General features: G+C 42.5%; 1 protein-coding gene across 1 annotated transcript in view; it reads right to left on the bottom strand.

Moving 5' to 3' along the window:
• The window catches only part of MCUB (mitochondrial calcium uniporter dominant negative subunit beta), a 72,978-nt gene extending 57,490 nt beyond the window's left edge, over positions 1–15,488 (bottom strand). The window contains exon 1 of the mRNA XM_044681641.1: positions 15,273–15,488. Within this exon, the coding sequence (XP_044537576.1) occupies positions 15,273–15,341 (69 nt within the window). The 5' untranslated portion in view covers positions 15,342–15,488. The remainder of the gene's footprint in view (positions 1–15,272) is intronic.
• Between the last annotated feature and the right edge of the window lie 1,517 nt (positions 15,489–17,005).

Below are 17,005 nucleotides of genomic sequence, written 5' to 3'. Positions count from 1 at the left end.
CCATAACCCAGCCCCGCCTCCCCCCTGCCTCCCCCTATGTCTCCCCCCCCCCCCCCCCGCACCATGAGGATCAAGCCAAGTTTACCTCAATTACTGTAGTGTGCCAAAGGGTACTGGTCATGGGAATTCCTCAAAACATACCCAAATCTATATATAGGTGAGACTGTATTTCTCTACCATTCACTGAAATACATAGTTACAAACTAAAATATGGAGGCAACATGGTCCAGTAAAAGAGTCTTAGCTGTAAAATAAGAAGAATTGGCTTAAAATTTGACTTTTGACATTTACTATCTGTATGACCTTGAACAAGTCATTTATGACCTGTTGGACTTATCTGTCAAATGAGGAGGTTGGGGGAGAGGACTTTATAAAGGTCTATTCCAAGTCTAGAACTATGATGCTCTGCAAAATATATCCTTGCACAAAAAATAATTAATAATATTTGGCAGTCAGCTAGTACACTAAGCATAGGACTCTGAGTCAAGAAGACCTGAGTTCAAATTCTGCCTCAGGTACTTACTAGCTGTGTGATCCTGACCTAGTCACTTTCTATCTGCCTCAGTTTCCTCAACTATAAAGGGAGGATAACAAAAGCAACCACCTTCTCAGGACTGTTTTGAGGACAAAATTAGATATTTGTAAAGTACTTTCTTAAAAAGCACTGAATAAATATTAGTAACTGTTATAATATTCAAAGTATACTATTAAAAAGTGAGTATTTCCCTTGAAAAGGATGGCTTCTGGGTTAGAACATTCCAGTGACTGGCCATCATGGGAAGAATATTCATATTCTGTCAGAATACCTGCATCCCACTACCTTTACAACTTTTAGTCCCCTCCTCCACAAAACAACTGTCAAGACTAGATGACAACAATTCACCTTTATAGAACACTTTTTCATGACCCAAAAAATCCTCAAAGTCCAAAACGTTGTGAGTCTAAGTAGGGCAAGCATTATTATCCCCATTTTACCGATGAAGAACCTGAGACTGAGATATGAAATGACTTTCTGGATTCAAGACCAGGATTGTTTCTGCTCTTCTCACATCTTCTGCCTAGATTCCACCAACCCCCAACCAGCTCTAACATTTCCACAACTACCCTAGATATCCAGTTTCTGATAGGGTGTTAAGAAACTCAAGCTAGGGCTTTTTATGTTCACATAGGAGAAAAGAGAAATTCAAAACTCTGAGGGTATTGCTCCAGAGAGTGCTTATAACACAAAGGAGGCTCAGAGGCTCATAGATCTAGTCGGTCAGTCAGTCAACAATCACTCTTCCTTTTAAGAATTTACTATGAGCTGGACACTGCTGTATTTAGATCTACTCCCCACTAGGCCTAATCTCTTATAAGTCAAGGAGTTCTATATATTTCAAGATGACTTTGAAGAAAGAGAGAAAAATCCCTTTGCCCCAAGAGGTGAGGATTGATTCTCTCTCAGGAGCTAGGTTCTTCTTTTAAATAGCTGGCTCTCTTCTGGACTGCCAGAGCTCACATTTCTCAGAGCTCTCTCCTCCCTTGATCCACTTCCTTTAATGTCCACTAGAAGCATGGCCAGGCTTTCATTATCTGCCCTCTAATTCCATCAGGTTTGATTGAGAAACTTCTTCCCATCTTGTAATGGGGTAATATTGCAAATACTCACTTATACCTCCTTTAAGACCTCTGGTTTCAGTTACTTGGCCCTTACACTATTTCATCAAATGGGAATTGAAGAGAATCCAATCAATCAATCTCAAACAATCCTTTCTTTTCCACCTTCCCATCACATCACATCCTTAGCAGGAATTTATGCCAACAAAATCACAAGTCCAGAAAGGAAAAACAGAGTTGTTAATCAGATATTCTATCTATCTATTTGAAGTTTCTCAATGCCAAGCTAATATGACCATTAGCCACATTACATCATTTTACTTCTATCAGTTAAATGATCTCGTCACAAGTTCTCATCCTACTGGGCTAACTTGGACAGACACAACATAACAAGATCATCATTCATTGCTTTTAGCAACGAGGAAGTCAAGTCATTTTCAAAAAGCATGTGGATTTAGGTCATTTATGAGCTTCTAAGATCCATCCAAATCCATTACACAAGAATCTTTGAGAAAGAATTCAAGATTGAGTTTTTAATGATTATACAAACACTTAAACTAGATCTTTACTGTGCTTAGTCATTTAACATCTGCTTCCTATTATAAGACAGCTTACTCTGTTTATTTTCCATAAATGTGCCCAATTTTGCATACACTTCTCTTTCAGAACTGTTGTAAGAAGTAATCAAAGTGTCGTTATTCATCTTCTGGGTTTTGGTTCCAGAAAGTATTTTTATCTTCCCATAATTGCCCTGTAAGCTAGATTTTTAAAATATTCAGATAATAACAATCACTAAATTCAAGATAAGACTTACAGCAAAGTACATTCCTTTATTTAGCACTGCTCCTTGAGGGCAAGAAAGGTCTGAGTTTTGTTTTGTTTTTCTATCTCTAGTGTTCAGCCTAACTGCCAAGAATACAGTACCTTTCCATAAGTCTTCCAATACACAGAAGACAGTGGACTTTAAAAGGGAAATGGACAATAAGATCATGTTTAAAAAGACTTATTCTTTTTTAAAAAGCAACCGTTATGAGGAAACAGCTAGGGAAATTATCTCTTCTGTCTTTTTTAAATGGGAATGTTCAAGTTTGTTGTCAATAAAAAATTATTAACAAATCAGGGCATCTCTTCTTCTAGATAGGAATTCCCACTGACAATACATGGTCTGGTTACTGCTATTGTGCAATTTCCCATCACTCTCTGGTGAAATTCTGATTCTTTATTCCATCATAAATAGCTGTAGAATATCCCTGGGCAATACTAAGGTTTGATGGCAGATAGTAAAAGGACCATATAATTTCCTTACATATCACATTTCCTTAGGCATGCCATATGTGATATCCTCTTACAATCATTAGCTCTATTTAAAGGCTAAAGGAAATATAAAAGTGAGTTGATAATCCATGAAGCCCCACCCTTACAGATTTATCAAATAAAAACTAGCTATACCAGAAGGCAGGTAAAATGAGGACAATTTGAGAGGGAGTTACTCACCACGACACCATCCAAGCTGGGGAAGCAACAACTAGAGAAAAAACATGGAAGTGGGATTAAACAGAATGTTTAATGTGACTGAATGGATTCAGAGAGTTTATTATGGGCACAACTCAATCCCTTTTAAGGAGCAATAATAAGTAAGGCTGGACAGATTAGAAAGGATTTTGAAAAACCTGACCATCCCTCTTTGTAGACAAAGAGTGTAGAATACTGGATATACTTTTCAGACTGTGATTAGTTTTGCCAAAATGCTTTTTCCCTCGTAGGTTCAAATCTGGTCTCAGATACTTCCTAGCTGTGTGACCCTGGGCAAGTCACTTAACCCCCATTCCTTAGCCCTTACTGCTTTTCTGCTTTGGAACCAATGCACAGTATTGACCCGAGACAGAAGGTAAGGGTTTTATTAAAAAAATTAAAATAAAATAAAATGGTTTTTTTCCTCTCTATCTCTCTTTTTTTTAAGTGGGGAGAGGACTGGCTTCAGAGCTAGGAAGACTTATATTCAAATCCTGCCTCTGGCACAATCCTAGCTCTGAGACCTTGAGTAAATCATTTAACCATTTATAGTCAACTCTCTAGGACTTTCGGAGATTGCAGTTTCCCCACAGGAAAGGGGATCCTTGCATAGATAAAATCATAAGGCCTTCTCCTTACCAATAAAAAAAAAAGAAACCCACTCCCCAAAAGTCAGTTCGTTGGCCCTCCAAGACTAATCCGTAAAATTGTAAGAACCAAATTCCCCAGATCCAAAAGAAAGCAGGATAGCATGAATGACACCATGAGAACACATGTCAGAATGTAAACTCCTTGAGGGCAAGGAATGCTTCATTTTTGTCTCTATATCTCCAGGGCCAGACACAGATTCTGGCACATGAACTTTAAAATGCTCAGCAATTGACTGAAAACAAGGCAGAGTCATATTGAAAAAAAAAATCCTCTCCACAAATTCCTTTTGATGTGTCTCCTTTCTCATAAGAACTTTCCCAGGCAGGAAGTGTCAGTAATAGGGCATGGAAGGAAGGGGTCTCCGTCAATCACTCCACTCTCACACTAAGATGCTTCATTTTTGACATAGAAAATATAATAAGCTTGTCTTTCAAATGAGTCACTGGCCCCTTGGGTCATAAGCATCATCACTTTGCCGGTCAATCATTTACCTCTTCCCATGTCAGAGAAATCAGACAACTTGACATTAAATCTTTTCCCCTGGAACCCTTCCCTGGCTTCCAGCAGTCAAGCCAGTCTCCTCCATTGGAATCCTCTCAATCTCCTAGCAGCTGCCATTTGCATATACAAACTTGAATTCTGACCTCAAATTCTAATCAAACAAGCATTGGAGCTCTACTTTCCTCCTTATCCTGGCCTTTCCTGACACACACAGTACAGCTGACAGGCTGTTCTCTTTCTTATCAAGTTACAGCCTCCAGGGCAGCTTATAATGAACCCAAAGAGATGTCAAACAGAGATTGAGCTCTGGCTTACAGTTCTTGTTTTAACTATGGATTTGAAAAAAAAAAATTGCTGAGGTCTCATTATCTCCTCCTGGAGGTTTCTGAGGGAGAAGCAAACAAGTGCCCCCCTCCACTGCCCCCAATAAATAAGTAACTTGGGGTGGAGTACAGTTTGAGGCCCCTGGGCCAGCTGAACACAATCTGAAAGTTTTATTTCTAAAAAGAGAAAAATGGAAGAGAAGAATGAGATGGAGGAAGGAAGCACTACACTAGTCTCCTGGTCAGCTCAGAGGCTGAGGAGCTCAAAACGTTTCCTTTACCTCCTAATCTACTGGGTCCCTTTCCCACCCCTTCCCCCACCCTTGACATCCTCCCAGTCCTGGGGTTCCAATCCTGACCCCTGTCCTGCCCTAGCTCCTTTGAGCAGCCTCCATCACGGTCTTGATGGCACAAGAGTATTTCACCAGCAAATTAAACATGTGCTACAGCTCTGAGCCCTTATGGCAGACTAGAGTCCAGGGAAAAAGTGAGGACCATGGGGAAGTGGGGAAAGGTCTGTTTAGCTTGCTCATTTTTGTGACCATCTCCAATAAACGATGCCCCAGTTCCTCTTGAAAAAAAATTCTCACCGGCTTTGTCCTAGAGTATGAGTATGAAATACTGAAAATAAAGTAAAAAATTTTCTACATGTTGGTTAGTTTTGCAGAATTGTTTCTCATCTTTTTTCTTTAAAAATGTCTTTTCTTCCCCCCCCCATTATATGTAAAAACAGTTTCCAATATTTTAAAAATAATTTTGAGTCTTAAATTCTTTCCCTCTCCTCAGTCACAATGGTAAGCAATCTGATATTGATTTCACACGTGAAATCATGTAAAACATTTCCCCTTATTCATCCTTTTGTGGAAGGAAACTTAAACCCCCAAAAAATTATGCAAAAAAAGTTTGCTTTGGTCTAAATTCAGAATCCATACGCTCCTTCACTGGACAGAGATGGTATTTTTTTTTTACCAGGAATCCTTTGGGATTGTTATGGGTCACTGAATTTCTAAGATAGCCAAGTTATTCCCAGTGGTTCATTGTACAATATTGCTGTTACTGTATATAATGGTCTCCTGGTTTTGCTTATTTTGTTCTGTTTCAGTTTGTGTAAGTCCCTCCTCCATCCATTTTTATTCTTTATCCTAAGGGATGGTTCTCTGAGAGAGAGAAAATTGGACACATTGGGAAATGTAAGTGAAGTAAAGACAGAAGGGATCTATAGGAATTTATTTTATTTTATTTTTAAAGAAAGATGTATTTATATTATATTTATAAAGTGAGCCTGTATTCCTGACAATCTTGACCAGAGAAGTCGAAACAATATCCACAATTTGACACTGATGATCCCCAAGGAAAGTGAACTCACAATCAATCAATCAACAGGCCTTTTTGTATTATCTGTTCTTGTCCATCTTTTCCATGGGTTCATCTGTCCACTATTTTCCTTGTCCCACTAAGATTAGGGGGAGGGAGGCAGCTGGCCCAGGTCTCTGCACCCCCATGCCAGCCTCCATCTCTTTGCCAGTGCCTTTCCTCATACCCCTTACCACTCTGCTCCAGCCTGGCCTCCTCCTCTTCTTCCTTACTGCTCCTGAAGGGAGAGGTAGGTTGGCTGATCCTTGTTAAATTTGCTTTGTCTGTCATACATCTCACAGACAGACCTCTATATATCCAGTTTGTCAAAAATCCTCCGTCTTTCACTAGGACATCTTCCACATCTAGTTCCTGCTTTCTCCCACTCCTGCTAAAACTTGAGACTAGACACAGGTCCTCTTTCTGCTTCACTTTGCTAAGGATTCATTCATTCGTTCGTTTATCTTTACTCCTATCCATTCATTCATTCATCATGTAATTATTCAATGCTTATCTTGTCTAGGTTTTGGTCAGTCACTTTTCAGTCATGTCCAACTCTTCATGACTCTATTTGGGCTTTTTTTTTAAACCCTTACCTTCTACCTTAGGATCAATTCAAGTATTAGTTCCAAGGCAAAAGAGCAGTAAGTGTCTGAGGCTAGATTTGAACCCAGGACCTCCCATTTCCCAGGCTTGGTTCTCTATCCACCAAATTGCCTAACTGTTCCCAGGATATATTTTTAATATCACAGTGAAGGAAAAAATGGGAAAGAAGAAAATTGAGTATCAATGGTGGTCATAAGTCTGGCCAGACCCAAATACAGACTGGTTTACTCATTACTTGTATTGCTAAACTGATACACTGATATGACCAATCCATAATTTATACTACTCAAGCTGGGTGGAAATTTGGGAAAACATTTGACCTCTCATCCTGAACTGAACTGCATACATTAAATGCCAATGAACATACCCAACATTTCCTGCGTAGAGCTACCTTCCAGATGATCCTGTAACCTTTTTTCAATACAAAATGTATCCAACTGGGAGGTAAGATTAGAGAATAGTGTGCTACATTAGCATTTGGTCAGGAAAGTGAAATAACATAGTTATCTCCACAATCTCCCTTCCTTGTGCCAAAGCCAAACATACTCTCTTCTCAGAATTTTATTATGGCAAGTTGAAGTCACTTTGGAAATCAGGTGAACCATGATGCTGACTTCTAACTTTAGGGACAAAAAATGATCCTAAGTTACAACTTTCTTCTTTACTTTAGGTATGGGTCATTTCCTTGTGCTTTCCATCTCAATGACCATATTCATTGTGGAATGGTCAGGGAAGGATGGGCTTCTGCTTTTTTCATTTGTAATTTCTCCACATACTAGTACATTGTCATTAATCTACATTTCAGCAGCTGAATATAATAAAATATTATTATTTATAAATAAGAATTTAAAAAGCATTAGCATTTCAGACTGATGTTCAATAATTTTTCCCTATTTTCCTTTTCTTGGAGCTCCAGACCTGTGATTTAATTAATTTGGGCAGAGGTATCAAACATCCCTGCCCAGGAAACTCTCAAATGTGGCCCCAACCAGATTAAAAATGTAATTCTGAAAAATCTAAAAAAAAAATTATTTATATATATATATACACACAATAAGACATAGATAGTGTTAATTTGTGGTTTTCTAAGTCAATATGCAGTCTAAAGGGATCTTTATATATGATTTAGCAGCCCCTATTTCTATTTAAACTCCAGAGGGATAGAGAATTTCCAGTGTGGGTATAGGAGTTCAATATAGGAGTTCACCAGTGTAGGTCAGGGATGCTGTCAGAATGTGACTTGCCCAGAGTCACAAGGTCAGGAAATCTGGAGGCAGTGTGCTGCCACAGAAAGAACACAGCACTTAAAATCTAAGGGCCTGCCAATCAAAATCCTAGCTGTTTCTTCAGTCCTATCCAACTCTCCAGTTGGGATTTTCTTGCCAGAGATGCTGGAGTGTTTTGGCATTTCCTTTTCCAGCTCATTTTATGGGTGAGAAAACTGAGGTGAACTGGGGCAAGTGACTTGCCCAGGGTCACACAACTATTAAGTGTCTGAGACCAGATTTGAACTCTGGTGTCCTTGGCTCCAAGCCTGACACTCTCACCACTGAGTTATCTAGCTGCTTCTCTGCCTCTGGATTTTTCATGAAGTTATGCTAATTGTCTTTTTAAAAAATGTTCTGCTATTTGAAAGCTCAACCAACCTAGATCATTTTGACAGATGATTATTTGTGTGCCTGCTGGTTACTTTTTATCAAAAATTATACTACAAAGACGGATGCTGTCCAAGCATCTTTCCAAGCCTCCGAAGCATTCCAAGGGTGCCACCTCTACATTTAAAATGCAAGAGAGCAGACACGGAGTTTTTGCCCATCAATTTAAGGGGTTGGGAAAGCTATGAAGACTTCCAGAGAATATGTCTATCTAATAAATATACTTTCTGCTTGTACAAAATTAACTCCACCCCTGTATGTCTGGTCACTGCTATGAAATTAAGAAGCGAGCTGATCTTAGAGGCAGAGCAGAAATAAGAAGAGCGTTCGTTCACACAGCATTGAGAGCTTTCTAAAGTGCTTTCCCAGGATGGATAGACAGGTAGATGGTGCAAGTTGGTGAAACTTTTGATCTCCTTTGCTGTAGATAAGACAACTTCAGGCAGAGGCATAATTCTCTCCCCAAAACATATGGCATCCATTCTACGTGACTCTGTGGGCAGTCCCTTAGCACTAGAGCCTGGGTCAATGGTACCACACCCAAGACACTGAAGTCCTAAGCATCTCAGGATTTAGAGCTGTTTGAGGTCAGTTAGTGACCATCTGGTCCAGCTTCTTTCCTTTTTTTAAGACAAGGCAACCAAAGCCCGCGGAAGTAATCAATGAAGTCCACTCTACTTCCCCACAGTCAGTTAATAATAGTTATTGGTTTAAAAACCAGTGGGGGGGGGGGGAAATAAATAAATAAAAATTTAAAGCCAAGTGAGGGGGGCCACTAGACTCTACATTTTAAGCAATATCTGTTACAGACAATTTATCAATATCTAGGGATTTCTGATGTGACAGCTACCGACAGAGATAAAGAGACAGAAGACAGAAAGAGAAAGAGAGATGCCAACTGGCAGTTTCCTTGTTATTAAAAAATGTCTCTCAAGGAAAGTAGGTGGCCCAGAGGCTTAAGAGCCAGACCTAAAGATGAGAAGTCCTGGGTTCAAATATGACCTCAGATACTTCCTAGCTATGTGATCCTGGGCAGATCACTTAACCTCCATTGCCTAGCCCTTACTATCCTTCTGCCTTAGAACCAAAACACAGTATTGTTTGGTTCTAAGACAGAAGGTAAGGGTTTTAACAACACAAAAAAATGTCTCTCACCAAGTCCTATTCACTTACATTTTTATAATCATCCTGGAAACAAAAGGCAAAATTCTACAATAAGCTACAATGGGGACAATGTCCAATTCTATGAGGCTTTTGATTTGCTTTAAAAAATATATAAGAGCAATTTCAGTGTTGATGCACCCCATGAAACTACCAGGTGGCATGCTTCTGCCCATGGTGGCTGTATACCAGTAGATCTTCAACCAGTCCTAGCCAATCCCTCCCCCTGGCAGCAATCTCCCTGGTAAAGCCTCACAAGGTCCTAAAGTCTCCATCTCCCCTTCCTATGGAATATTTTATGGCATTTTCCATACAGAGGGAGTGTTGATATTGGCTGATTTGGCAGCCCCAGGCACTATTTTGTGCGACTTGCCCTGTGCACATAAATTCTAGATATGGCTCTGCCAGGCGTACTTTCAAAGTCTTTCTAGAATGGGAGGGCCTGCCATACTTTATGCTTTGCTGGCATAACCTTCGAGACCCCAAATCCACCTCCACACTTTGATAAATCATCCAAATGGGCTGTTAGTGGAAATGATTTGCTTACCTCCTAAAAAACAGCCTGGCTGTTCTTTTGTTAAAAATTCTTCCCAGTGGATTGCCCCAACATCCACAGGCAATGAATTAGAGAAGCAACGTCATATACTTCCAACACGGTTTTGGGAAGATTTCTTTACTAGTTTAAAGCCTGCGGCTTAAGTGTCCAAAGAAGCTAAGTTCATTATGTAATTGTCACAAAGAGATTTTTCAATATACTCTAGGTCCTGCAGGATACAGGAAGCATTGACCTCGAGGCACAAATGGAACACTCGCCTAGCACCTACATCCTCCCTGTCCCATTTTAATCCCAAGTGATTTTTATCCATGATATTTTATGAATTAAATACAGAATATAGAATAAGAAATTACTTAACTATATAATAAATAAATATATTCAATATATGAATAGAAAATAGGAATATTTTCTATTTTTCTTTCTTTTTCCCCATCAATCTTTCACAGATGAACCACATAACATGATAGAACATCTGAAACTTATCATCTATTCAAGGAGGCCAGTGGAGCAGTGAGCATTAATCACTGACCACCTCATTCTAGCTCCACGAATGGCCCATTTTCATTCCCAGTCAGGGATGTCCTGAATGGCTCTCTTCATACAAGGCATCCGATAATAAGTTGCAGCTTCCTTATCCTCACCATGTTTCTTTCCATGGCCATTTGGATCCCTGGAAAAATAAGATTCCTCTGGGTTCTCAGTAGCCTACAAGGGACAAGGAGTAGCACCTCTGGGATGCTTTGAGGGTTTGGGGGGCGTCAAACAATTCGGGATCATAAATGCCCAATCATGGTTAGGTCTGTGTTCATTTCTAGAGAAATAAATAAATATATGCGCACACACAAATATACACATATATACTGTATACTTACACCTATACAGACACACAAATAAATATATATGTGTATATATACTTGAAGGCAATGGTGAAGTCCATGGCAGTTGAAGAAAAGTTTAAATCACTTGGAACACTTAGATTTTGGGTTTTCGTTTAACCTTTACTTTCCATCTTAGAATCAATATTATATATTGGTTCCAAAGCAGAAGAGTATTAAGGGCTAGGTAATGGGGGTTAAGTGACTTGTCCAGGGACACACAGCTAGGAAGTGTCTGAGGGCCATATCTGAACCCAGGATCTCCCATCTCTGGGCCTGGCTCTCAAATCACTAAGCTACTCAGCTGCCCCCTCTTTTTTTATTCTCTTACCCCATACCTCCAGTCAACTTCAATCTCTAGGGTTCCCCGTATCATTCTAGGCTGTCATAATCTTTCTGAAGCCTAACCAGCATCCAGAGCATTAGTGAGCACCCCCAGCTCTGCATCACATCCAAATTTGATATGAATAAGAATGTTGAAACAGTGTCAAGAACAGAAACTTGGGACATGATACCAGAGACCTCCTTAGGTCTAGGATTGCTATAGCTTAACAGTTCCTACTTTCCTTGGAACAGAGATAGCTATGAACCAAAATGTGCTTAATAAGATAAATTGCCCATCAGTGCAAGCCAAGAACGACATCCTTATTCAATGGAAGAGGCAAAAAACCAGCAAAAAACAAAATGAACAAATTGTGTTGGGATAAAATCATATTCACAAGTTTAGTTTAAAAAAAAAAAAAGGCCAAGATTGTCAGTAAGCTAGAAGTACTGGCCCCATTTCCTTTCTTAAAATTTGAACCACTGCTTGAAAGAGCTCAATTTTTACTTGAGAGGCACCGACACATCTCAAGGGTTTTGCTGTCCAAAAAGCAGGGAGGGAGCCACAATGAAGAAATACACATTTCCGAAGGGGCTTTTAGTGCAAACATTATTCATCAAGGCACAATAATTAGTCAAGGCTGGATCCCCACCAGCATCAGCTGCAGCATCAGCAGGAGTCACTGATTGTCCTAACAACCACTCAGCTAGAAAGCTACCGTGCAGAGATGGATGTCGTCAGAAGAAATATCCTTGGATACCACCCGATGCTTTAGTCACCAGCATAGAGGGGGCTCGTGTTTGAGGGGCCTCTAGAGTTCCCTTTTTAATTCTGTCTTTCCTTTCTCTGCCTTTTTGCCTTTGTTCTCCTCCCCTCTCCCTTTCTGCTACATTAAGGCAATGTTGGCAAACTGCTTCTGGCTACCTTCAAAACTCTGCCATCCAGGAGATGCCAGTCAATTAATCATCATGCATTTATTTTCAACCCACTATATTCTGGAGGGGAGAAGGAGAAGCTAGATAGTGGAGTGGATAGAGTAAAGGGTCTAGAGTCTAGTTGAGTTCAAATCCCACCTCAAACAACTTAGCTGTGTGAGCCTAGGCAAGTCACTTAACCCTGTCTACCTCAGTTTCTACATCTGGAAAATGAGCTGGAGAAGGAAATGGCAAGCCACTCCAGTATCTCTACCAAGAAAACCCCAAATGGGGTCACAAAGAGTCAGATCTGACTGAAAAAATGACTGAACAACACATTCCAGAAACTGTACTAAAGGGTGGATCCTCGAGGAGCTTACCCTCTGTGCTGCTAATATAAGGAAAATAGAATCTTTTCTACAAATCACTCCATTTCCCTAAAAAGGACATTTGCATTTTAGAAGATGGAGCCCCAAAGGGGAAGTCTCCTAGGGGAGCCTGGGGACTTGCCTTCTAGAGTGGTGAATTATGAGGGGTCAGTTATCACTCAAATGCCCCTACAGCTGTTAAGGGACCCATGTTGAAGATTACTTATCTGGAAAAAACATCCTGGAATGTGTTTTCTCCTCTGCCAGGGGGCTTCCCATCAAATGGGCCCAAACTTAGCTCCAGATCGCTATCAAAGGCCACTGGAGCGAGACCTTTAAAGCAAGTGTTCCTAGTTAAAAGTTCTGAGAAGGGGCCAGGCCTCCCAAGGGCTCTCGGGGCATTTCTGCCAACTTCTGACCTGTGTGAAGAGGACAAGTGAACAAGCATTTTATTAAGTGCCTACTATGTGCCAGATGCTGTGCCAAGTGCTGTGTTGTTCTCATTCAGTCATGTCCAGCTCTCCGAGATCCTATTTGAAGTTTTCTTGGCAGACACTAGAGTGGTTTACCATTTCCTTCTCCATTTTTTTTTTCTTGCACCACTCCAGATCTCTGAAAGAGACAGCCGGGTACCACCCTCGAGGAACAGACAGAGAAAATAGAAAGGGGGCTTCCAAGAGGGCATTCCAAGGGAGAGAGCAAAACCTGAGCAGAGTAAACTGCCCTGTGTCCACCAAGCAAGCATTCATTTCTTCCCTAAAGATGGGCTGTTAACTGAAATGTTTTACTGAATGTTTTCAGATGTACAAGGAATACATTTTTTTAACACCCCTACCTTTTGTCTTTTAGTCAATACTACATATTGGTTCCAAGGTAGAAGAGCAGTAAGGGCTAGGCAATGGGGATTAAGTCACTTGCCCAGGGTCACAGGGCTGGGAAGTGGCTGAGGTCAGATTTGAACCTAGGACCTCCTGTCTCTAGACCTGGATCTCCATCTACTAAGTTTAGGATTTGAGTGATAATACAGTGAAATTGCTTGTCAACTCCCAGAGTGGGGAGTGAAGAGGGGAGGGAAAGAACATGAGTCATGGAACTGTGGAAAAAATTTAAAAGTAAAATAAAATAGGGAGCAGTTGGGTGTCTCAGGGGATTGAAAGCCAAGCCTAGAGCCGGGAGGTCCTGGGTTCAAATATAGCCTGTGTGACCCTGGGCAAGTCACTTAACCCCCATTGCCCAGCCCTTACCACTCTTCAGCCTTGGAACCAATACACAGTACTGATCCTAAGACAGAAGGTGAGGGTTTAAAAAAAATAAATAAATGAAATGAAACAAAATCAATCTACTGAGCTACCTAGCTGCCCTCAAGGAATACATTTTTAACCTGCACTCTCAAGCACTTCTCAGCCCTGAACAAGATTGAAGGGAATTGGAATATGAAGGCAGCAGGAAGGAATCAGACTTTACTCTTCCCAAACCAACTGCAAAGTTGCCACTATTTCCCACACAGTTAAATGCTCCCAAATTAATTTGACCTTTAAAAAAAAAAAAGAGTAAAGTTCTCCTAGTAAGAGCCAAACCCAACCACACAAATCTGCCTTTGGTCCCCAGGGCGAGCCTTCGAGCAGGCTCAGACCTCAGGGGCCTGGCTCCAGGGATCCGCTTTACCTGGGTTCGGTCTCCTTTAAAATCGGCCCCTCCCATCCCCCAGCCAAGAACTGTTTCAGCATGGACCGTAAAGCCAGGTATCCAGCTTACTCCGCCGACTTCAAGAGGATGACTCACCGATCACCCACCCAGCGGGGTTCCAGAACAACAAAACCCAAGGAACCGTTCCGGTGTCCCGGGAAAAGGGAACTGCTCAAGGTTTCGGAGCATCGGGTTCAAAGCACGAATTCCCCTCTCCTGCCACAACCAATCATCTAGAAGCACTGGGCAAAGCTGTCTTCTGCCAGGCAGCTCACGGCCGTTCCCGTTCCCCCAGCTCGGAGGGGACCAAATCTTCCCACCCACCTCCACCCGGGGGGCGCCGCTGTCGGTTAGAAAGAGCTAAGCAGGCGCAGAAACAGACTGCTTTCGGAGAAGATCAAAAGTGTTTTGTTTTCAGGGTGGAGGTTGAGGAGGGTTGGGGGAGCCTAGTTAGTTTCATTTGCTAATTTAGGGTGGGGGCGGGGTGGCGAGCTTGCTTGGGGCGCCCCATAAACTAGAACCAGCCGGGAAGGAGCTAGGTGCAGGAAAACTCTGAACTTGGATCCCAGTTCAATGGTACCTTGCACCAGGGAAAAAACTTGGGCAAATGACTGAGAACAAGTCACTCGTCTCTCTGGACTCTGTGATTTTTCTTTTCTGTAAAACGAGGGATTTGGACCAGGGGCCTCTGGAGATCCCTATGATCTGTGATATGCAGACACTAAAACGGTGAAGACAACAGGCAGACCAACTGGGGCCAATCTCTGACCCAGAGGCCAGTGCATGGCACTCAGTAAGTGTTAAATGGCTGAAAGAGAGAGATCTGAGTTTCCTCACCCGTAAAATGTCTCTTCCACGTCTAGTTCTTTCAGCCTAGTTCCGGCCCTCAGTTTCTTCATGCGTTAAAACAGATGTCCCCTGACACTAGGTACGGGATCCCATGTACTACCCGCAGTGTCCCTAGCGTGGACACACACCTCCCGGGCGCAAGCGAGCTCAGCCTTGCTCTCCCTGGGCCCGGAGCAGGAGGCGCAAGGCTGAGAGCCCCGCTCCGGCCATACTACTGGCAGCAGCCCTAGCAACTCACTGGGCAATCCTTCCATCCCCGCCCCAGACGCTTCTTGCTCGGGTCAAACAAGTTGCAAAGTTCCCCAAAGGCGAAACTTTTCCGAAAGTGCGGCTCGATCTCTTACCTGGGCAGCAGCGGACCGTGGGGGTGCCCGGGGCAGACGCGGCAGCAGCCAGCGGCCGGCCAGCTGCATCGCGCTGGGGCGAGCGTGGGGAGACCCCCGAGAGGGTCACGGCTGCAGGAGTCGCCAGCTGGCTCTCCTTCCGAAGTGGGGGCTCGGAGCTAAAGCTTCACCCCCGCACCACCGAGAAGCAGCCAGCGCCCGGCCCAGCCTCCGCCTCCCGCGGCTAGGGGCGGATTAAAGGGGAGGGTGTGGTCCTCTTTCCCTCTCCGGCTTCCTACGTGATCAAGCGCAACTTGGTTTTCTTCCCGCCGACCAAAAACTTCCTGCCCTCCCGAGTCTTCAGTTTCGAGTGGAAGGGAGGTTTCTGGCCCTTTTCCGCCTTCTCCGGCCCGCCCCAAGAGAAACGCAGTGCCACTGAGCGGACTGGAAAAACCGAGGGGTTGGCTCTCCCCAACCAGCCGCCAGCCGGGGCTACTAGTTTCGGAACGCCTGTGTCCATTTGGGTAGCAGCAGGGAGGGGAGGGGGCGGGAAAGAGAGGGTGCACTGGGTAAAGAGGGGCACAGAGGCACGGAGCCAGAGCTTAAGAGGACCCAGGAAGAGGAAAGAAAGGCTGGGGGTGGGGCAGGACGCGTGGCAAAGGAGCCAGACCTCAAGAGGACCCAGGAAGAGAAAAGGGGGAGACTTGGTGCACAAAGAGGCCGATCTAAAGAGGACTCGGAAAGAGGGAGATTCGGGGTTGGTCCTAAAGTTGAGCCTAGAAGAGAAAATAAGGGGGCGGGGGGAGACTGACAGACAGAGACAGAGAGACACTAACTTTTTGGTGAATTTCAAAACGTTGAGCCTCAAAAAGCGTCTCCTTCCGAAGGAAGAAGTCGTTAAATCAGACTGACTCTCCTGCCTCCACCCGTGCCAAGAGTGCCAGGGCATCAGTAGTCAGAGGTCAAGCAAACCCACTCTGTCCACCGCATTAACTGCCAAGTTCTGAGAAAGATGAAATTGTGTATTTTGGCATTAGGACTTGGCTTGGGAAAGGGAAGTTTCCAATTTCATATGGAATGCAGAAATCGCCAGGAAACTGAGGATCGTCCAGTCCCAAACCCTTTCCAAGTTGCCCTTCCCCAAACTGCTGGTGGCTAGGCACATCCCTAGGAAAAGAACCCTGGTCTCCTTTAGTTAGTCATCAAATTCTGTTCAAAAGGAGGGCATTCCTTGGGATTCCCAAGGGCCAAGAATTAATGCAAAAAGCTCTGACCAGATCCCAGACTAAGGAATGCACGTGAATTCTCCCTAATCTACAGGAATTCCTGGGCATTGTCACAAAGGTCGATAGCCATCCACTTCGGGTATGTACTCTAAATGCATAATTTACTTTAAAATTTAAAGAATTTACCTTAATTTATAATTTAAATAATTTTACTTTTTAACTTAAAGTATTAAATTATTTTTAAATAAAGAACACTATTCCTAATTTTTTTTCAACATGAGGCAAGAAAAGATATTGTATCAAACTTTTTTACCGTTAACAGTCTAAAAGCATTTTTATTAATATAGACCTTTGAGATCTTTGCTCTTTGTTTTACAAAGGAAATACAGAGTCTTAAGCAACAGCAAAAGAAAAGAAAATATCTTAAAGAAAAGTCTGGCAAAACTGTGCCTAATTTGGCTCCTTCTGATCATGATCCCTTGTGGTGACTTAGTTTACTCCTCTATAACTTTCAGTGCCAGTTAGAAT

Source organism: Gracilinanus agilis, chromosome 6 (genome assembly GCF_016433145.1).
Source record: "Gracilinanus agilis isolate LMUSP501 chromosome 6, AgileGrace, whole genome shotgun sequence".
Taxonomy (NCBI): domain Eukaryota; kingdom Metazoa; phylum Chordata; class Mammalia; order Didelphimorphia; family Didelphidae; genus Gracilinanus; species Gracilinanus agilis.
This window is presented reverse-complemented; position numbering and strand designations above follow the sequence as displayed.